The 23,717-nt window shown below is 31.3% G+C and overlaps 4 protein-coding genes, 1 long non-coding RNA gene and 1 pseudogene across 7 annotated transcripts in view; 5 read left to right on the top strand and 1 right to left on the bottom strand.

Moving 5' to 3' along the window:
• LOC125834952 (6,7,8-trihydroxycoumarin synthase-like) overlaps positions 1-23,717 on the top strand; it is an 84,183-nt gene that overhangs the window by 32,397 nt on the left and 28,069 nt on the right. The window contains exon 1 of one of the 3 annotated variants that reach the window (XM_049514096.1): positions 5,432-5,446. The exons of 1 other annotated variant lie outside the window; for it this stretch is intronic. The gene's annotated coding sequence lies outside the window, so the exon portion shown is untranslated. Of the gene's footprint in view, positions 1-5,431; positions 5,447-22,090; positions 22,107-23,717 lie in introns of those variants that run through there. One more of the 3 variants, XM_049514095.1, reaches the window with a different exon arrangement.
• Positions 3,162-4,766, top strand: LOC125834954 (6,7,8-trihydroxycoumarin synthase-like). The gene is made up of 2 exons (XM_049514098.1): positions 3,162-4,043; positions 4,130-4,766. The coding sequence occupies exons 1-2, from the start codon at positions 3,162-3,164 to the stop codon at positions 4,736-4,738; spliced, it is 1,491 nt and encodes a 496-aa protein (XP_049370055.1). The 3' UTR covers positions 4,739-4,766.
• Positions 4,468-13,750, bottom strand: LOC125834970 (uncharacterized). The gene is made up of 2 exons (XR_007443385.1): positions 13,647-13,750; positions 4,468-4,637 (listed from the first exon to the last, which is right to left on the bottom strand). It is a non-coding gene; the product is annotated as an uncharacterized LOC125834970 (long non-coding RNA).
• On the top strand, positions 5,479-7,423 carry LOC125834955 (6,7,8-trihydroxycoumarin synthase-like). The gene is made up of 2 exons (XM_049514099.1): positions 5,479-6,360; positions 6,719-7,423. The coding sequence occupies exons 1-2, from the start codon at positions 5,479-5,481 to the stop codon at positions 7,325-7,327; spliced, it is 1,491 nt and encodes a 496-aa protein (XP_049370056.1). The 3' UTR covers positions 7,328-7,423.
• LOC125834958 (6,7,8-trihydroxycoumarin synthase-like) lies at positions 11,492-13,769 on the top strand. Its single transcript, XM_049514101.1, has 2 exons — positions 11,492-12,398; positions 13,139-13,769. Exons 1-2 carry the CDS (start codon positions 11,532-11,534, stop codon positions 13,745-13,747), a joined length of 1,476 nt encoding a protein of 491 aa, XP_049370058.1. The 5' UTR covers positions 11,492-11,531; the 3' UTR covers positions 13,748-13,769.
• Positions 17,766-20,035, top strand: LOC125834950 (6,7,8-trihydroxycoumarin synthase-like; annotated as a pseudogene).

The raw sequence follows: 23,717 nt of genomic DNA, 5'->3' as shown, positions 1-23,717 counted from the left end.
GTGGGGCCCATGTTTTCAGAAAGTTGTGCGAATTATTTGTAGTTTTAAGGGGACAAATTAGTCCAATACATACAAAAAATGAAATGCAGCTGCACTACTCCTTTAACTAACCAATTGAATTACATTTTTCATGTGAAATTACAAAAGTAACATCCGAGGATTTTTTTGTCAATTCCCATAAACGGGAAGCTCCTCACATTCACTCTTATTAATAGTAGTAATATAATAATTTTCAAAGTTAAATTAGATTGTATTAATTTGATATTTTAAACAAAAAATTTAAATATACAAAATCTATACAAAAAGTACTATAAATTGTAATTTTTTTGCATATGAATATGATGAAAAAACACATTATAAAATATTAGTTAAAATTCTTATAGTTTGACTCTAAAAAGGAAATCATAACAATTAAAAGTGTATAGAGAGAGTAATAAATAGCTAATTAAATTTCAAGAGCTTTAAAATAAAAGGTTGAAAAAAAGAATAAGATAGACAACATATATTAAAAATTGAAAACATATAAATAATAAATGGGCCCAAATGAACACTTGTCATGTGGTAAGTAGTAGATATTCCCACTTATTTTATATATATATATATATATATATATATATTCTACTATATTATAAAAGCTTTAAAAAGCCCCACAAGTATAATATATAATATTGAAGATTGGAAAAAATCTCAATCTTGAATATTATATATTATATTTGGGCCTAAACTCCTTTTTATAATATAGTAGAAGTAGAATAGAATAGAATAGAAATAGAAAATTTATCTATCTCCTTCTTTAATTATTATGTATTTTGGCCACAAATTATTTGTCAAATAATGAGCACAAAGTATTACGTGTGAGTCTCTTGACAAATTAATTAATAGCCAATTTTAACACGCACCAAACTTCTGCTAATAATATTCTTTAGTGAAAGAGATATTGATGTGAGATACTAAATGATTAATTAGGGTGTAAATCATACTTCTTATGATATATTTGAAAAAATTTATAACAGAAAAGAATCATATTTGTCTTCTTACTTTCAGAAAAATGATATAGTTATGATTTATTATTATCATACTTTTTTTTTTTATATATATTTATCTTTATCATCTAATTTTGGATACATATTTATTCTTGGACTATTAACTTTCACATCTCACTCTTGTTATTATACGTGGCGCCTAAATTCCAAAATATCTAGAAAACATGATTACTTAAGGACAAAGGTCAATTTTCAAGCCTTAATTTTCGTGGCCAATAATTTTTTTAGGATCTTTACATAAATAATCAGATAAATTTACTGATTGTTTTTTCTGGACGTAGATTATCCACCGTTATAAATTTATATATATAAATTTACCGATTATTTTTAATTTAAATTATTAGGTAGACAACGATTTAAATTAATTCCCTTATATTAATTTTAAGTTATTGAGTAGACGACAACTTTGATTATTTTCTTTTGATTTTGTTGTGTTACTTTAATCAACCCGTGTCCCATTATTTCACATGTCATATACGATATGGTTGTGAAATGATCTTACATAAAAACAAAACATGTGCAAGTACAATTATGTAAAAGGATAGAATTCTTGAATAGTGGTGAAAAAGCATCTTGTACCTAACTAGCTCTATAAAATATCAAGCTATAAACACGAAATTACTTATGAGTAAATAAAAAAGTATATAATTAGTAGTTAAAAGGATTTGTTACAAACAACAGATAAAAAAGATAAGTGCAATTTCATAATTACAAAAAAAAAAAAAAAAACTAGTGTTACAAAATGATTTCTAAGGGATAGTTTTGGAAAAATTAGGAAAATTCACTTAAATAACTATCCTTCGGAAAAAAATAGTCGACAGATATATAACATATGTATATTAATTAACGGTTGTGAATAGTTTTCATCGAGCATCAAAATATGTAACTTTCCCTTGATATTATCCCATATGTTAGGTCATGACCAGACAATTTTTATATTGTTGGGGCTGCAAATTATACTCTCTAAGAGAAAAGTTTGATGACTTTAATTATTAAGAGTGTGTTTGGTACGAAGGAAAATATTTTTCGGAAAATGTTTTTCAATTTTCTCATGTTTGGTTGGGTTAAATGTTTTGGAAAAAGTTTTTCAAATCAACCTATTTTCCTCAAATTTAAGGAAAATGACTTCCCTTCAAAACTTAAGGAAAACATTTTCCAAAACTCTCTTCCAACTTCCAATTAAAAAAAAAATTGTTGAAAAAATCAATTTATTTGGTCCCTACCCTCAAACCAGCCCCCAACCACCACCCCAAAAAAATAATAATTAAAGTTTGTTTTTAAATTCAATATTTTTACCCCACCCTCATCCCTATCCCCACCCCCTACCACCACCCCTCCCAAAAAAATATTAAAAGTTGTTTTTAAAAGATATTTCTAATTTCAATTTTTTATTTTTTTACACCCCTACCCTCGACCCCCGCACCCCCCACCCACACCCACACCCACCCACCCCATACCAGCCCCCCCCCCCCTCAAAAAAAAAAAAAATTTTAAGTTTGTTTTTAAAAAATATTTTCGACTTCAAAATTTCATTTTTTCCACCCCCCACCCACCCCCACCCCCTACCAGCCCCCCCACCCCCCAAAAAAAATTTTAAGTTTGTTTTTAAATAATATTTTCGACTTCAAAATTTTATTTTTTCACTCCTACCCTCGACCCACCCACCCACGCCCTACCAGCCCCCGCACCCCCCAAAAAAATTTTAAGTTTGTTTTTAAAAAATATTCTTAACTTCAAAATTTCAATTTTTCACCCCTACCCTCGACCCCCCCACCCCCTACCAGCCCCCACCCCCAAAAAAAAATTAAGTTTGTTTTTTAAAAATATTTTCAATTTCAACAATTATTTTCTACTCAAGTAAAAATAAAAGAAATTTTTCAAAAATATTTTTCATTCATAAATCAAACACAAAATCTTTTTCAGAAAATATTTTCTACTCACCAACCAAACATGAGAAAATAAGTCAAAAATCAACTTATTTTCCAAGAAAACATTTTCTAGGAAAACATTTTCCATGGAAAACATTTTCCTTCATACCAAACACACCCCAAGTCTTTAACACAAGATAGATTTATATAAAGACACAACAAGTGACTACCAAGGTAATTAGACAAAAAAATGATGCTCTTTCTACTCTTTGTAGCCCTTCTTATCATTCTTATTTTCCTTCTTCCTAAAGCCAAAAAGGGTGAAAAAAACACACAGCCACCAGGTCCTGTAGGCCTGCCATTCATTGGAAATTTGCATCAATTTGATAGTTTAACCCCTCATATCTATTTTTGGAAACTTTCCAAGAAATATGGAAAAATATTCTCATTAAAACTTGGTTCTACTCCAATGGTCGTAGTTTCTTCAGCAAAATTAGCAAAAGAAGTGTTGAAGACACAAGATTTAGTATATTGTAGTAGACCCTCTATTCTTGGCCAACAAAAATTGTCTTACAATGGTCGCGACATAGTCTTTGCACCTTACAATGACTATTGGAGAGAGATGAGAAAAATTAGTGTGCTTCATCTATTTAGTCTCAAGAAAGTGCAATTATATAAACCAATTCGTGAAGATGAAGTATCAAGAATGATCAAGAAAATATCTCTACATGCTGCTTCTTCTCAAATTACAAATTTGAGCAATTTAATGATTTCGCTTATAAGTACAATTATATGTAGATTTGCTTTTGGTGTTAGGTTTGACGATGAAGCACATGAAAGGAAGAGATTTGATTATCTATTGGCTGAAACTCAAGCAATGATGGCTAGCTTTTTCGTGTCTGATGTTTTTCCTTTTTTAGGTTGGATTGATAAACTTACTGGATTGACAGATAGACTCGAGAAGAATATAAAGGAATTGGATGAGTTTTATGAAGAACTCATTGAGCAACATCAAAATCCCAATAGGCCAAAATCCATGGAAGGAGATATTGTTGATCTTTTGCTTCAATTGAAGAAAGAGAAATCAATACCAATTGATCTCACTTTGGAGGACATAAAAGGACTTCTTATGGTAATTTCACATGTCTTAACTCAATACATTGCTATTTTTAAGATAATTCGATAGCTATTTTAATTAAATTATTTGCTTGTCTATAGAATGTGTTAGTTGCTGGATCAGATACTAGCGCGGCTGGGATAGTATGGACAATGACAGCTTTGATGAAGAATCCAAAAGCCATGAAGAAAGTTCAAGAAGAAATCAGAAAGTCAATTGGGAACAAAGGCATTGTGAATGAAGATGATATACAAAATATGCCTTATTTCAAAGCAATGATAAAAGAGGCTTTTAGATTATATCCACCAGTTCCACTTCTAGTGCCAAGAGAATCAATGAAAAAATCCACACTAGAAGGATATGAAATTCAGGCCGGAACTATAGTTCATGTTAATTCATGGGCAATTGCAAGGGACCCTGAAATATGGGGAAATCCAGAAGAATTTATACCTGAGAGATTTCTGAATAGCGACATTGATTACAAGGGACAAAACTATGAGCTAATTCCATTTGGAGCAGGTCGAAGAGGTTGCCCCGGAATGACACTTGGGGTTGCATCCATGGAACTTGCATTATCAAATCTTCTTTATGCATTTGATTGGGAGTTACCTCATGGGATGAAAAAAGAGGACATTGACACAAATGTTAGGCCTGGAATTACCATGCATAAGAAAAATGAGCTATGTCTTATCCCTAAAAGTTATTTTTAAAATATACTCATATGTGAATCTAAGACGAATTTTTAAAATATACTCAGATGTGAATCTAAGGCTAGTTTTGTAATAATAAATTGTAACGACTTTAAATCTTGAAATCACATTACACCCTCCTTCCATTTTGATAATCTTTGCCTTATAATCCCTTTAGTCATCCACTACTCGATTTATTTGATACTATTCAATGGCCCTTAGTTAAGTTGGTGTGTATATATATATAGTTATTATAAAAATGTGTATCGTAGATCCAAATCTTGAATAATGAAATAAATATAACTCTTAAAAAGTTTTAAGGATAATATTATTTATGAAATTGTTATTCTATAGGCAGAGTTGGTATGCTTCACTTTTGAGATGTTTAGGCCAAGAGTACTGTATAGGGATTGTACATTCATGAGTTGTAGTTCTCATGGAGTCATGTGTGGACGTTATCGCTCATACAAATCCCAATCAAAAAGCAAACTGCGGCGCCCACATTGATAGAAGCCCATCTTCTCATGGTTTGATCAATTGAAAGACATCCTCTTGGTGCAATTACGTAAGTAACAAAAAGAATTTGTTTTTTGTTTGATGTTACTCGAGATGATTTTTATACATAAAAAAACTGAAAATTTTATTTTTGTTATTTAATTATTGCAAATGGTTGTAGGAGATCATTTTGTACCCCATATGTGCACCTTAATATATATTAAGACATTTCAAGTGGCCATTATTTTGTGAAGCTGGACAACAAAATGATGCTCTTTCTACTCTTTGTAGCTTTTCCTATCATTCTTATTTTTCTTCTTCCCAAAGCCAAAAAGAGTGGCAAAAACAATCTGCCACCAGGTCCTAGAGGCCTCCCATTCATTGGAAATTTGCATCAATTTGATAGTTTAACTCCTCATATCTATTTTTGGAAACTTATCAAAAAACATGGAAAAATTTTCTCATTGAAATTTGGTTCTACTCCAATAGTTGTAATTTCTTCCGCAAAGTTAGTAAAAGAAGTGTTGAAGACACAAGATTTAGTATTTTGTAGTAGACCTTCTCATCTTGGTCAGCAAAAATTATCTTACAATGGTCATGATATTGGCTTTGCACCTTACAATGATCATTGGAGGGAAAGACGAAAAATATGTGTTCTTCATCTATTTAGTCTCAAGAAAGTGCAATCTTTTAGTCCAATTCGCGAAGATGAAGTCTCAAGAATGATCAAGAAAATATATGAACAAATTGTTAATTCTAAGATCACCAATTTGAGCAATTTAATGATTTCGCTTACTAGTACAATTATTTGTAGAATTGCTTTCGGTGTTAGGTTTGATGAAGAAGGACATGAAAGGAAGAGATTTGATTGTCTTTTAGGCGAAGCTCAAGCTATGTCCGTTAGCTTTTTTGTGTCTGATTTTTTTCCTTCTTTAAGTTGGATTGATAAACTTACTGGATTGACAAATAGACTTGAGAAAATTTTCCAGGATTTGGATGAGTTTTACGAAGAACTCATTGAGCAACATCAGAATCCCAACAGGCCAAAATCCATGGAAGGAGATATTCTTGATCTTTTGCTACAATTGAAGAAAGAGCAATCAACTTCAATTGATCTCACTTTGGATGACATCAAAGGAATACTTATGGTAATTTTCCGAACCTACCTACTTCTACATGCATCTCGCATACACATATATACATATACTTAATTATATGCATATACACATATGTACATCTGGATACATATACATAATGGTGAAAATTGAACGAGTTGAATCAAATATATATGGGTGGGTCATCATGGGTTATTGATCTAACCCATTAGAAATTTACTTAAGTCAAAATGAGTTAGGTAAAGATAGGTCAAATGACAGGTCATAATTCAATACGGCCCAACATGACAACCTTCCAACCATTTATATTTTGCATTTCTAAAGAAAAAACAAATGAAAGCTAACTTACCATTCCTAAATTGTTTGCTTAAGTTCTTCCAAATTTATGTAGGATGTGTTCGTTGCTGGATCGGACACTAGCGCGGCTGCAGTAGAATGGGCAATGACAGCCTTAATAAAGAATCCAAAAATCATGAAGAAGGTCCAAAAAGAAATCAGAGAAACAATAGGGACCAAAGGCATTGTGAATGAAGATGATATCCAAAATATGTCTTATTTCAAATCAGTAATAAAAGAGACATTTAGATTATATCCACCAGCTCCAATCCTAATACCAAGAGAAACAATGAAAAAATCCACACTAGAAGGGTATGAAATTCATCCAGGAACTATAATTCATGTGAACTCTTGGGCAATTGCGCGAGATCCTGAAATATGGGAGAATTCAGAAGAATTTATACCTGAAAGATTCTTGAATAGTGATATCGATTTCAAGGGTCAAAATTTTGAGTTGATTCCATTTGGAGCAGGACGGAGAGGTTGTCCAGGGATTACACTTGGGGTTGCATCTATGGAACTTGCATTATCAAATCTTCTTTATGCATTTGATTGGGAATTACCTTATGGGATGAAAAAAGAGGACATTGACACATATGTTAAGCCTGGAATCACCATGCATAGGAAAAATGATCTTTGTCTTATCCCTAGAAAATATTTCTAAATAATTTAGGGTGAATTCTTTAAGGTCGCCTGAATTTATCATTGCTTTCGATTCGAATTATATATATATATATATATATATATCGAATATATTCTACCTTTCGCCTCTTTTGATATATCAGAACTTTCTTTTTAGTTCTCCACTACTGCTTGGTTTATTTCACACTTTTCAATTAGAATCTTAGTAATTGGGCTGATTAATCCCTTTAAAACTTCTATTGAAATTCTATTTTATTATTTTTGTTAGTTAATTTACTTTCAATTATTCTGCTCGCATAGAACCCAAATCATATCAACATTTAACTTTCAACTAATTAAATAAAACTCTAGTTTGATCCTTTGTGCTCATTAGAACTGTCAAAATGGGCTGACCCAACTCAACCCAACTCAATTCAACCCTAACGGGCTAGAGAGTTAAATGGGTTGGGACGGGCTGACCTTTTTAATTAAAGGACCTATAAAATAGCAGCCCAACCCAGCCCTAAGTGGACCACGGGTTGGGACGGGTTGGCCCTTCAACTAAAAAATGGACAATATTTTTCTCTTAGAAAGAATACGAACGTTGATAAATTACACATACTTCAGTGAATATTTACAAAACAAATACATAATAGCTAAGATACAACATTCATAAGTTTCATCCGAGCAAAAATCATTACATGATCACTATTTTCATAAACAAGACAATAAAGGAAGTGAAAAATTAGGCATAAAAACAAAAGTAAAAGGGGTCAAAGATTCATAGTTATAATGGAGTAATGAACTTGGGCTAATAAGAAAATTTAGTGGGCTAATGACCCTAAAATGTAAAAGATATGTAAAAAATATAGTCTTTATTTTACATTGATATTTTAAAAATATTTATTGACAAAATCTTAACAAGTAAAACACTACTTAAAAAATATATAATAAATATTTTAAAAATTCACAGCCGGCGGACTGGACTCAAAGGCTTGCGGGTTGGGCCTACGAGGCCAGCGGGCCAAATGAGACTGCGCTAAAAAGCCTCATTCCTAAATGGGCTAAAAAAATTGAGTCCAACCTCATTTAATTCAAGGATTGGGTTGAACCAGCCTAACGGGTCAAACCCATTTTGAAAGCTCTAGTGCTCATGAATCTTTTCAAATTTAACAACGGATTGTATACCATCACATCATTTAGTTACCTTTATTTTTTATTAAGTTTGTATTGTTACTTCATATTTAAAGAAAATATAATTCTAAAAAATAGTCTAATAATATAACATTTCTTTTTTCTATATAAAAGGAAAAAGCACACACAAGTCAATTGATTAAAATAAAATATACTTAATCATATCTAACAAGTATCAAGATATAAAAGTTATCCATAATTGCGAATTAATTGGGTGTGCCATTTTTCCCATCAATATATATATTTCCTCCTTTCCTTTTTAGTTGTTATGACAAGGTTTAGCACAATCCTTAAAAAAATATTAATGAAGAGTGTTGTTTAACCAATATATATATATATATATATATATATATATATATATATATATATATATATATATATATATATATATAATTCCTTAATTTTATCTATATATTTGCCTCTTAATTCCAAAATAATTAATGCTAAGGGTAAAGTTAGAAAAAGATATCTAATGAATTCTCTTGTAATTATTTAAATTGACAATTATTTTGAAATAAATATTTTTAGTATACATAGGAACGGATGGAGCTTAATATAGCCTTTGTCTAATAATGCTATCTAAATATTTATGCTGCCTAATATATTTGTAAATAATATTGATTGCTAGATAGAGGACAGACATATTTTATGAAAAATAGCAAGGTGCCTAATTTTATGAGAAAAGTCAAAAGTTGCAACTTGGTGACAAGTACTGAATTATGGGACAATATGATTTTTCTATGTCACCTTTCATGACTTAAATGTACAATTTACTTTTTAAAAAGATTTCTTGTTGCAGTTTTAAAAAAAGATCAAGGAAAAAGATAAAAATTGATTTGTTTACTGATAGGTATTGCCATTATTCCACCACTAATTTGGTCCCATTTCATGACTTTCATAATTTCCATTATATATATATATATATATATATATATATATATATATATATATATATATTCTTTGAGATCGATTGAGATCCCTTCCAATAAGTTTAATTAGTCATGTATTGTTCAATGGTTAACTAAGATTATGTCACATCATTTATATAAAATCAATGGCTGTTATTTATTTGATACTAAAAATACAAATAATAATAACTTAAGTCATTCCCAGCCCCTTAAAGTTGTTCGCATAATTCGCTTAAACACTTTAACTAAAACTTATACCTATTGAACACCTATACCCTTTAAAATTAATATCTATTTGACATTTTTTTTTACAATCAGCTCAAAATATTAGATATGTAATACACTCATTGTGACATGACAAATTGATAAATTAAATGATGACATGTGCCATTTAAATCTAAAAATGTATTCTAAAAAATAACTATTTTAGTCTATTTAGCTAACTAAAAAATTAAAAAAGAATTTTCTAAAAAAAGACCACCTACACACCACTCCATCCCTTTCACCGGCTAAAAGTTAATTTCCCTTTCAATCGAATAGCATCAAAATTTTTCACTCATTCCCTTTATTTCTTTCCATTACTAATCATTTATTATAATTACAAGAAAAATAATAACTTTTGCCAAAAAAAATATTAATTTCTGTTATCTTCATCGGGAAAAATAGAGTTATACCGGAATATTTGAGACTTAGATCTATGTATTAACTAAAAAATGAAAGATGGAAAAAATCAAAAAGAAAGAGAGAGGTGGTGGGGGTGTGGTGCAAGGAGATGATAACAAAGAGATGACATTTCTATGACAAGTTGGCTGTAAATGGGGCCTTTTCTTCTTCTTCTTCTTCTTTTTGCTAATTAGTTTTTTTTTTTTTAATAATAGTTGTATAAGTTGGAAAATAAAAAAATAGTAAAAAAATAATTTCAACTGTTTAACGCGTTTAAAAAGGGTGAAACACACTTTTTTTTGCCAGGTTAACATTTTGTGTTTAATAAGAATGATTTTTGAACAAATAAGGTGTTCAATAGATACAAGTCTTAATTGAGGTGTTTAAGTGAAATATGCGGACAACTTTGAATGACTATGGATGACTTAAGCCAATAATAATTCACTATGAGTTTCTCTTTCAACCTCACTCCTTTGTTGCCACTTGCCACCACACATCGTCTTCACATCTCTCATATTTTAGATATTCGAATTAAGTTTTGTTTCAACTGAACACTTTAAGTTCTAATAATTAATTTCAATTTTACATTTTTTATTCAAATTAATAAAAAAGCTTTTACGTTTAATTTCATTCATCTCTTAAATAGTTAATTAGCCTAATAGCATAAAATATGTTATTTTCTTTAATACTACGCATCCGATAGCTCAATGAACCATAAAACTTCAGACATTTTCTATTTAACATTGAAAATATTTATCTTCCTATCAAATACACTTATTATTTGTAATTTATCAATGAATAGAAGCCGTTGGATTACATATAGCGATGACGTGGCATAATCTTAGCTAACCATTAAACAATGCTGGAGAGGATGTGATTTTATAGATGCAATATCCATTTTGTCGGCTACGAATTTATAGGATATAATATGGGTACGTGAATTTATAATTTTTTTTTGGTAAAATGAAATATTTTTATATAATAATTTTAAAAATTAATATAATATTATCTGCTGACATTATAATACAAAAAAAATAAAAATCCACTTGATCGAATGTTGTTGTTCTATAAATGTATAACTCTTCTTCTTTTTCCTCCTTTTAGTATTCATCTTATTAAGGATTTACATTATCAGTTTACCATAACGCTTATTGACATATAAAAAAAATATTTTGTTGCAAATAAAAAAGATATTGAGGAATTGTTTGCCGTATGTTGTCCGTCTTATTTTTCAAGTATATGGTTCCTCTTGTTATGTATAATTACTTGTATGTCAAATAAATTGAAATGAATAGCTTTTTAGGTGGCGTAATAGTCTAAAATTCTTTTAATTATATTATATTGACAAGAAGTCATATACTCCTTATCTTTAATATAAAAAATAATAAAAAAAAGGCGACAAGTTTGACCCAAGATCCATTTTTTCTATATATGTAGGCCATTTCAGGTGACTTGCATTATTTTGTGTAGTTGGACAACAAAATGATTCTCTTTCTACTCTTTGTAGCCTTTCCAATTTTGCTCATTTTTCTCCTTAGTGGAAAAAGAAATCTGCCACCAGGTCCTATAGGCCTTCCATTTATTGGAAATTTGCATCAATATGATAGTTTAACTCCTCACCTCTATTTTTGGAAACTTTCCAAAAAATATGGAAAAATCTTCTCATTGAAACTTGGTTCTTCTACTATGGTGGTAGTTTCTTCAGCAAAATTAGCAAAAGAAGTATTGAAGACACAAGATTTAGTATTTTGTAGTAGACCTTCTCTTCTTGGACAACAAAAATTGTCATACAATGGTCATGATATTGCCTTTGCACCTTATAATGACTATTGGAGAGAAATGAGAAAAATTTGTGTTCTTCAATTATTTAGTCTAAAAAAGGTACAATCTTTTAGTCCGATTCGTGAAGATGAAGTATCAAGAATGATCAAGAAAATATCTCAACTAGCTGCGTCTTCTCAAATTACAAATTTGAGTAGTTTAATGATTTCATTAACAAGTACGATAATTTGTAGAGTTGCTTTTGGTGTTAGGTTTGATGAAGAAGCGCATGAAAGAAAGAGATTTGATTATCTTTTAGCTGAGGCTCAAGCTATGATGGCTACCTTTTTTGTGTCTGATTTTTTTCCTTCTTTAAGTTGGATTGATAAACTTACTGGACAAAAAGATAGACTCGAGAGAAATTTCAAGAATTTGAATGAGTTTTACGAAGAACTCATTGAGCAACATCAGAATCCCAATAGGCCAAAATCCATGGAAGGTGATATTCTTGATCTTTTACTTCAATTGAAGAAAGAGCAATCAACACCAATTGATCTCACTTTGGAGGACATAAAAGGACTTCTAATGGTAATTTCCCATGTCTCGAATCTACCTAGTAGTACATGCGCTCGCACACATATTTAATTATATGCATATATATACATTTGTACTCATGTAGAGGTGACAAATATATTGACAGGTTGAATCAAACATAAATTATCGTTCAAAATTTAGTAAGTTAAAATGAATTGTATTAAGATTTGTCAAATGAGGGGTCATAATTCAATATGCCCAACATGACACAACCTCCCATCCTTTTATTTATATTTTGCTTTCTAAAAAAAGTTGAAAACTAATTTGGACTGTAATATATGACCCATCTTGTTACACTATTTGATTATTTTAACCCATTAGTATAACACTAGGGACATAGTGGATTAAATCACTCTAGAAAATTACAAACATCTTTTAAGAGCACACTCGAACACCCCCTTAAAATTAAGAACATCGTAATAGGTATTTTGAAGGTATCCTCAAACTAGAAGAGCTTTAGAAACGAGGATTTAGAACATCACATATTGATTAATTAAAGAGAGATTCACTAATGAAAAGAAAGTTCGTTTCTTGGGATCCTTCCTCCTTCATGTCATTTTGAATTTAACCTGTTAAGTCAAGTCAACAAACGGATCAATATACAACTCGTTTAAACTTAGTAGAGCGGATTACTAAAAGATGAATTGATTTTGCCATTTCTAATATGTAGCATAGATGTGTCCATTGCATTGACAAATTTCTTTTCTTATTAATTCACTGTCAATTTTGTGTAGAATGTGTTGGTTGCTGGATCAGACACTAGTGCAGCTGTAGTAGTATGGGCAATGACTGCCTTGATGAAAAATCCAAAAGTCATGAAGAAAGTCCAAGAAGAAATTAGAAAATCAATTGGGACTAAAGGCTTTGTGAATGAAGATGATATTCAAAATATGTCTTATCTCAAAGCAGTTATAAAAGAGACATTTAGATTATATCCACCAGATCCACTCCTAATACCAAGAGAATCAATGAAAAAATCCACACTAGAAGGGTATGAAATTCAGCAAGGAACTATAGTTCATATTAACGCATGGGCAATTGCAAGGGATCCTGAAATATGGGAAAATCCTAAAGAATTTATACCTGAGAGATTTTTGAATAGCGATATTGATTTCAAGAAAGAAGATTACGAGTTAATTCCGTTTGGAGCAGGAAGAAGAGGATGCCCCGGGATTACACTTGGAATTACAGCCATAGAACTTGCATTATCAAATCTTCTTTATGCGTTTGATTGGGAGTTACCCTATGGATTGAAAAAAGAGGACATTGACACAAATGTTAGGCATGGAATCACCATGCATAAGAAAAATGATCTTTGCCTTATCCCTAATAAATATTTCTAAATACACTTCCACAATAATTTAGGGTGAGTTATCATTGCTTTCAACTCGAATTAGTGTACAAATTTTCAATAATGTGAATTTGATTTAATAAAATCATATTGATTATGATTTTCTTTAGTTCTCCACTACTCTTGTTTATTTGACACTATTCAATAAACCTTAGTTAGGCTGGTGTATTATAATTGGGGAAGATATAATAGTATAATTGTCAAGAAAGTTTGTTAAAGAATAAAAGAAATCTCACGTCGATAGTTAATGAGATGATAATTCTTTCTTCTTTCAAAATGTCTAAAATATTGATTGGATATAGTGAGTATGTAATGTTATGCCGTGGTCTTTTTCTTTGAAAAAAAGAAGATACGTACAATTACTTCAAGGTATGCACATTAAGTAGTTATTCCAAAAAAATATTTGGTCCCACTTTCACTTTCATAATTTCCATTTTATGACTATATCATATGGTTTAATTGAAATGATAAAAATTATGAGTAGTACATTCTTGACCAACTTTAATTTGTGCAAAAAAAAAAATCCAACTCACTCTCCAATTTTTAACCATGGAACTTTATCCCCTTTTATCATAGGAAAAATAATCATTGAGAGGTGAGTTTATAAATGCAATGTTACGTTTATTTTGAACTATAAATTATGACATTTCTTCTTGCTTCACACATACCAATAAGAAGATTATCTTTTATTACCCACAATTAACATGTTAATTAAGACTCTATAGTAATAAATTACACCACAAGGGATTAAGGGGGTGTTTGAATGGGCTTTTTAAAAGTTACTTATAAGTCAAAAGCTAAAATTCATACGCTAGAGACACCCAACTTTTGATTTTTGATTTTTTTTTTTGCTACTTTTTCGGTCTGAAAAAAGTGCTTAAGTTACCCATACACTTCTAAAAAATAGTTTAAAATCCAGAAACCACTTAAAATAAGTCAATCCAAGCACCAACATCTAAGCATTGAGAGATCAGACTATAATAAAGAATTTAACTAATATACATTGACAACATAATTTGTTTTTACACTATCAGTTCAATTTAATATGTTACAGCAAGTTATATGCAATATAGGTTGTTTGACCAAGTTTTTTAAAAAACTAAAAATGTTTTATACACTTTATTTTATTTTTTAAAGAAATGTGCTTATTTTAGAGAGTTGAGATGTTTAGACAATTTTTTAGGAAGAAAATGAACTCTTCTGAATAATAGTGAAAAAAAATAGTTTTTCTCAAAAGCACTTATGGAACCTTACACAAGCAAAAAATGTAACTCTAATATTTATGTCACGCCCCGAGCCTACACCCTAGACGTGGCTGACACTCGAAGACCATTGCTGGCCCCCAAACGAACCCTTGGCCTGACTTTCTTAACTCAGCGGAAAACTCAATGCAATGCAAGGTTTTAAAACAACCTGACTAAAATAAAATCTGGCCAAAAAGGCAACTCAAGCCTCAAAATAGAATATTTACATATATACATAGATGAGAGACTCCCTACCAACTGACTGGCTGTCTATGAAGCCTCTAAAATACTGAGATGGATGTTGGAACAGACCCCACGACATCCTAATAGAACAAAACTTGAGAGAACAAAATAAACGAGTCCTCCGGAATGCAAAGAGGCTCACCACTGACTCTGAAGTACTCAACTGGATCAACGGCGAACCGGATGCTGGGCCTGGGTACCTGAATCTGCATCATCATAAGATGCAGGCCAACTAGCATCAGTACATTGAATGTACGAGTATGCGAGCTGGAAAGCTAAACCACAACTCAAGCTTGAAAGGAGTACAAATGAACTCTTACCTTGGCTCTGTTTAACTCTTGAATAACTGAACTCAATATATAAAGCAATACGACACATGCAATATATAAAGCTTGTAAAACAGTGTAAACAACTTAGCTTGTTAAAGATAAAACAATAACAACTAAACTTTACTTATATAAAATTAATATAACTTTAGTGAGAGATTCTTTAACAGACAACCACCACCATGAGCCCTAGTGGTGGTACAACGTTTTACCTCACGTTGCCCAAGGACCATCCTATACCTTGCCGTGATATAGAAAGTTACTTTACTTAGTGGATCCACTAGCTTAATCTTACGGATTCATCTAAAAAGTATGACCCGTTAACTCCTATGTTGGCGCATGGTTCTTATGGAGAGTTGAGTTTATATGAACTCGTGTCCCCAATTCGGTGCTCAAGACTACTCCCAAAAATACTTTAGCTCATAAGTGTTTTAAACACATCTTTCTTTATTTGAGATAATTACTCAAAACTTTGCCCGAAGGCTCACTTGGAAACAATGTTCCTTTTCTTGAAAACTAGCCCAAAGGCTCTTTTGGAATCATAGTTCCTTTCTTACTCAAATGTAAAAACATTTGGAAACTTCTTTGGGAATACATAGTTCCCTAATACTTTTGAGAAATGAACTCAACTTTAAACTCTTTACTCAACTTGAAACTCTTAACTTAACTTGAAACTTGACTTAACTTGAAACTTGAGCCTTAAAATGAAGTTAAAACATTCAACAAAGACTCTTGGAAAGCTTTAAAGACTTGTTTTGACTCCCTTCTTGAACTTCTAGACTCAACTCTTAACTTCCTTTGACTTGGAAACTTACTCTCCTTGAATTGGAATCATGGATTCAAGGTGTTTGATCACGTGTTATGGGCGAGTTCTTGACGTTTAAACGTACCTTGGGGTGTTGGAAACAACTTGGGAACATAGGTACAATACCTAGGAACATGTATGAGAAAGTGGGGAAAGAATGGGAAGACTTGGCGCTCTGAGAGGCGCGGAGCGCTAGACCTCAAACTTCAGAGAGGTCTGGTTGGGGCTCTGGTAGGGGCGGCGCCCCAAGGGCTGGACCTCAGAGTCCCTCTTGGGGTGCGCTGGCTGGCGCGACGCCCCAGCCCTTTTCCCCGAAAACTTGACTTTTCTCCTCCTTTTCTCCAACACTAAACCTTCTAACTTCAAAGCTTCATCCCCCCAAACACTTAGGATCATCAAAACCCTTAACATACACTAGATTCAACTCAGAAACACCACCGGAAACATACACCAAACCAACAAGAACTACAACACAACGCAACTACAACCTCAACAATTCCAACCAACAACTTCAATCAAACATAATCAATCTTTTCTCGAAATTAAACGAGCTTGGCGTGTGGGGGAAAGAACCAACCCAACACTATGAACTCACATACCTAATAGGGATCACCCCGACGATATCCACGACGATCTTTTGACGAAACCTAGCTTGACCTTCTCTTTTTCCTCTTCTTCTCCTCTTCACTCTTAAACCCTTACTTTCACTCTTTAAAAATGAGATAAACTGATCACAAATCATTCTTTCAACTTAATATATATCCAAAGACAAGGCTAGGGAAAAGACCAAAATACCCTTACCATTTCCGGACAGATTTCCTGCCAACTGCCCAACTTTCAAAGGGCTTAACTTGCTCATACGAACTCGGAAACGAGCAAACTCCATGGCGTTGGAAAGATCATTCCAAAAACTTTGTAACCATAACTGGAACCACACCTAGATCATCATGAGCTAGGAGTTATAACTGTTCAAAGTTGGCCAAAAACTCATTATTTTCCATACTTAGCCAAATTTCCAGATTTTTAATTCCTTCCAAAATGGACTATTTCCAATTCTAAGCCTCTCCCAAGTTATTTCAAATTGTCGGATGTTACAATTTATAAAAGTAATTTTATTAAATTTATTAATCAAACACAAATCTCTACTCTCCAAAAGTAATTTCACGAAAAATAAGTATGACCAAACATACTAGCATTATTTTCTAAGTAACCAGTTCCACTGTTGCAGTTGTTATGGTTAGGTACTATATATTTTAGGTGACCATACTATTACCTTTTTGTGGTATCAGTGAAAAATATTATATAAAGAAAAGTCTAACCCAAGATCCATTATATTATTTTATTTATATATTGGACATCTCAAGTGACTAGTATTTTGTAAAGTTAAGCAAAATGATACTCTTTCTACTCTTTGTAGCCTTTTCTATCCTTCTTATTTTTCTCTTCCTAAAGCCAAAAAGAGTAGCAAAAACAATCTGCCACCAGGTCCTATTGGCCTTCCATTCATTGGAAATTTGCATCAATTTGATAGTTTAGCCCCTCATATCTATTTTTGGAAACTTTCCAAAAAATATGGAAAAATATTTTCATTGAAATTTGGCTCTACTCCAATAATTGTAATTTCTTCAGCAAAATTGGCAAAACAAGTGTTGAAGACACAAGATTTAGCCTTTTGTAGTAGAGCTTCTCATCTTGGGCAGCAAAAATTGTCTTACAATGGTCGCGACATAGTCTTTCAACGCTACAATGATTATTGGAGAGAAATGAGAAAAATAAGTGTTCTTCATCTATTTAGTCACAAGAAAGTGAAATTATTTAGTCCAATTCGCGAAGACGAAGTCTCAAGAATGATCAAGAAAATATCTCAACAAGCTAGTGCTTCGCAAATCACTAATTTGAGCAATTTAATGGTTTCACTAAGTACTACAATTATTTGTAGAGTTGCTTTTGGTATTAGATTTGATGAAGAAGCACATGAAAAGAGGAGATTTGATGAACTTTTAGAAGAATCTGCAATAATGTTGACTAGCTTTTATGTTTCCGACTTTTTTCCTTCTTTAAGCTGGATTGATAAACTCACTGGATTAATAAATAGACTTGAGAATAATTTCAAGAATTTGGATGAGTTTTATGAAGAACTCATTGAGAAGCATGTTGATCCCAATAGGCCAAAATCCATGGAAGGGGACATTCTTGATCTTTTGCTCCAATTGAAGAAAGATAAATTAACACCAATTGATCTCACTTTGGAGGACATAAAAGCAATTGTCAAGGTAATCTTCTTAGTTATATATACACTCCCTCTGTTTAAAAAAGAATGATCCAATTTTCTTTTTAGTTTGTTTAAAAAAAAAAAGACCCATTTCCTTTCTTGACAACACTTTAATTCAACTTTCCACGTGAAATGATTAAGGCCAAAAAATTAAAGGACATTTTGATACATTTGACATAACTTAAATTTAGAATCACAAAATTAAAAAGTCTTCTTTCTTTTCTTAAACTCCATTCCAAGTCAAACTAGACTATTATTTTTTAAACGGAGGGAGTATTACTTATTATTTATCATAAGTTTATTAGGTTTACAATGGCTGTCAACCTATAGTGAACCTCATCTTTTATCCAAACATGGGAACCACATTTGTCAGCAAGGTCACATAATTGGAGTTTAAGCAACCTATTATAAACCTTATTTTTTATCCAAACATGGGACCCACATTTGTCAGCAAGGTCACACAATTGGAGTTTTAATGATAATGTTTGTTAAAGTCTTTTAGTCTCGTTAGAGATTTATATGCCAATAGAAATTATAGAAATTTTACTATCATTTAGTGATAGAAGCACTTATAATTTTTTCTTTTTTGAAATCAAATAATATTGCGTTGAGATTAGTTTAAATGGAGCGACATGAATAACCTAGGACGGAATTGAGGAATGTATATATATGTTGATAGGTAGGTAGATAGGTAGGTAGCACACATGTGGTTCGCATTCCCAGCTTGAACTTCCTCATGAATTAATATTTCTAATTATTTTTTTCTTTGTAGGATGTGTTACTTGCAGGATCAGACACTAGTGCCGCTGCAGTAGTATGGACAATGACAGCCTTGATGAAGAATCCAAAAGCTATGAAACAAGTTCAAGAAGAAATCAGAAAATCAGTCGGAAAGAAAGGCGATATTCATATTTTGAATGAAGATGAAATCCAAAATCTTCCCTATTTCAAAGCAGTGATAAAAGAGTCCTTTAGATTGTATCCACCAGTTCCACTTCTAGTGCCAAGAGAATCAATGGAAAAATCCACTCTAGAAGGGTATGAAATTCAACCACGAACTATAGTTCATGTTAATGCATGGGCTATTGCACGAGATCCTGAAATATGGGAAAATTCAGAAGAATTTATATCTGAGAGATTCTTGAATAGTGATATCGATTTCAAGGGACAAGACTTTGAGTTAATTCCATTTGGAGCAGGAAGAAGAGGATGTCCGGGGATTGCACTTGGAGTTGCATCAATGGAACTTGCATTATCAAATCTTCTTTACGCGTTTGATTGGGAGTTACCTTGTGGGATGAATAAAGAGGATATTGACACAAATGTTAAGCCTGGAATTACCATACATAAGAAAAATGACCTTTGCCTTATTCCTAAGAAATATCTATAGATTCATGTAGACTATCCTCAGTAATGTATCTTGGGCGAGTTTTGTAAATTCAGTTGAATTCATTACTTTCTGCTCGAATTATGTATAACATAACATCTTCTTTCTTTTTATTGCAAAATTCCATGCTTGCCCTGGCTGTATTATTATATTATATGACGAAAAGGTTAATTGGTCAAGAGAAAACAGGGGTATTTTGGGTACATGAAAGGCCATTACTCCCTTCGTCTCAATTTGTTTGTCTAGTTTTTATTAGATACAAAATTTAAGAAAATAAAAAAGACTTTTGAATCTTGTGATCTTGAATTAAAAATAGGCTTAATGTACCAAAATGTCTTTCAGTCTTATGGTTTCAAACATGTCAAAAAGAAAAATAAAACAGACAACGTGAAACATATATAAGGTATCTGATACTTTTCGCTTCTCTGTACTTATTGTAAAATTAAAAGAAAGGAGGAGGAGAGAGTAGATAATAAGATAAGGTGGGTCATATATGCAGCTTTGCACTTGTATATATGGAGTTTAAATACAAATTTAATAATTTCAGACACTAGAAAACTCAATTTATTGGCAAATCCAATTCATCATTAAGGTGAGTACTTTTAACTTTTTGTTTTTCTACCATTTAATACCTACTCAGATTTTTACAAAATTCTCAAGGTTTGTAAAACTTGTTTTAAATTCTTATGATGCAGGGGTGAGTAATTTTTTTGTTGCAAATAAACAAGATATTGAGGAATTATTTGCCGCATGTTGTCTGTCTTATTTTTCAAGTATATGGTTCCTCTTGTTATGTATAATTATTTATATGTCAAACAAATTGAAACGAATGGTATATTTTTTTTAGGTAGCGTGATAGTCTAAAATTCTTTTAATTATATTATATTGACCAGAAGTTATATACTCCTTATCATTAATAAAAAAAAAGGAGGAAAAGTGTCACGACCCAAACCGTCGTGATTGACATCCACACTAATCATTCGGTGGGAGAACCACTACTACAATCCAAACTAAGCAACTAAACCAAAACTAAAGCAATTAAGTTACAGAAGCAAATAAATTAACTAAACAAATGTGGAATTAAGACAAATTTTGTAATAATAAATTGTAACGATTTTAAATCTTAAAATCACATTTCACCCCCTCCTATTTTGAATTTAGGGTGAGTTATCATTGCTTTCAACTCGAATTATGTATACATATTTTAAATAAAGTGAATTTGATATAATAAAATTATCCTGATTTCACCCTCACTTTTGGTGGATTATGATTTTCTTTAGTTCTCCACTACTCTTTTTTATTTGACACTATTCAATAAACCTTATTTAGGCTGGTGTATTAATTTTATAACTAGGGAAGAAATAATAGTATAATTGTTGGGAAAGTTTATTGAAGAATAATAAAATCTCACGTCGATAGTTAATGAGATGATAATTCTTTCTTCTTCAGAATGTGTAAAATATTGATTGCACATAGTGAGTATATAATGTTATGTCATGGTCTTTTTCTTTGAAAAAAAAAAGAGAGAAAAAGATATCAATTTCATCAAGGTATATATGTAGAAAAAGATATCAATTTCATCAAGGTATATATGTACAATATTAAGTAGTTACCTTAATTTCTTTTTTTGAAGATTTCTTGTTGCAACCTAAAAATCAAAGGAAAAGAAAAGTGGGTCTAATATTTATAAAGGTACTTAGAACCCTTAAGAAGAAACAAATAGCTTTTCTCCAAAAGCACTTTTGAACCCTTAAGCAAGCACAAATTGTTGGTCTAATATTTATAAAAATATTTTTATTAAATTTATTAATCAAACACAAATCGCTACTCTTCAAAAGTACTTTCGCGAAAAACTATATGACCAAACATATATACTACTATTATTTTCTAAGTAATCAGTTCCAGTTGTTATGGTTAAGTACTATAGTTTAGGTGACAATACTATTACTTTTTTTTATGGCATCAGTGCAAAAAAATTATATAGTCTTCCATCAGAAAAGATTAAAAAATGAAATAAAGAAAAGTCTAACCCAAGATTCATTATATTATTTTATTTATATATAGGACATTTCAAGTGACTAGTATTTTGTTAAGTTAAGCAAAATGATACTCTTTCTACTCTTTGTAGCCTTTCCTATCCTTCTTATTTTTCTTCTTCCCAAAGCCAAAAAAGTGTGGCAAAAGCACACAGCTACCAGGTCCTATAGGCCTCCCATTCATTGAAAATTTCCATCATTTTGATAGTTTAAGCCCTTATATCTATTTTTCGAAACTTTTCAAGAAATATGAAAATATATTCTCATTGAAACTTGGTTCTACTCCAATGATTGTAGTTTCTTCAGCAAAATTAGCAAAAGAAGTGTTGAAGACACAAGATCTAGTATTTTGTAGTAGGCCGTATCATCTTGGCCAGAAAAAATTGTCTTACAATGGTCGTGACATAGTCTTTCAACGCTACAACGATTATTGGAGAGAAATGAGAAAAATAAGTGTTCTTCATCTATTTAGTCACAAGAAAGTGAAATTATTTAGTTCAATTCGCAAAGATGAAGTCTCAAGATTGATCAAGAAAATATCTCAGCAAGCTAGTGCTTCGCAAATAACTAATTTGAGCAATTTAATGATTTCACTAAGTATTACAATTATTTTTCTTTTTTACTTGTACCGTTTTACTTGTCCTTCTTGACAAATCAAGAAAGGATAATTTTTTTACCTATTATACGCTTAATTAATTACTTTGAAAAAGGTAGAACTTCTTGAAAATCTTAAATTTTTAATTCATCCACTTCATAATTAATAGGGGTAAAATTGTAAACTCACTATGTCAATCATTATTTTCTTAATAAGTGTGTTAATTCAAAAATAGACAAGTAATTAGGACTGAGGACATTTCTTCTTGATGATAACTCAACTTTCTTCTTGATTGACATATTTTTACATTATTTAAGCATCCTCATTTGTAATTTCATCATGGAGTGTATTACAAACTCTGTGGTGATCAGAAAATACTTAGTTCTCTTTAGCTCTTATTTTCTTCATGCTTGTTAGGTAGTAGACTTAGGTACTTCATTAGGATTAGTAAGGTAAGGCCTAGCCCCCCTTGCTTGCACTTATTCCTATTGATATTTTTTATGTTTAATAAAAGGCCACTAGACACTGTCTAGTGGTAAATTTGCGGGGAAAAAAACCCACAATTAATATGTTAATTAATACAGTAGTAAATTACACACATGAGGATTGAGCATCGAGATTTCAGACACTCCCACCTAATTAGTACTCACTTAATCCCTAATTTGTTTTTACATTATCAGTTAAATTTAACATGTTACGACTGGTTAGGTGTGCGTCATAAGTACGTTGTTTGACTAACATTTTTTAAAGGCGAAATGATCTAATGGACCCCTATACTTGCATGCGTTTGTATTGTGGATCTTTTTACTTAACACTTTACCAACTAAACCCTTAAACTTAATTAAAAGATAATTTTTAAACCCCTCCTATTATGTGTGTAGCCTACTCTCCCTCAAATAGATGACATGTCAAATCCATTTCACATAAATTAATAACACGTCATAATTATCTTTATTAACTATATTTAAAAATTATTAATCAAAATATTAAATAAAAGATAATTCTTTAAAGTAAAATTCTTATTTCTATCACCTTCCTCCAACTTCCGTCCACC

The sequence above is a fragment of the Solanum verrucosum genome, unplaced genomic scaffold (assembly GCF_900185275.1).
Source record: "Solanum verrucosum unplaced genomic scaffold, falcon-dt-bn FXZP01000184.1, whole genome shotgun sequence".
Taxonomy (NCBI): domain Eukaryota; kingdom Viridiplantae; phylum Streptophyta; class Magnoliopsida; order Solanales; family Solanaceae; genus Solanum; species Solanum verrucosum.
This window is presented reverse-complemented; position numbering and strand designations above follow the sequence as displayed.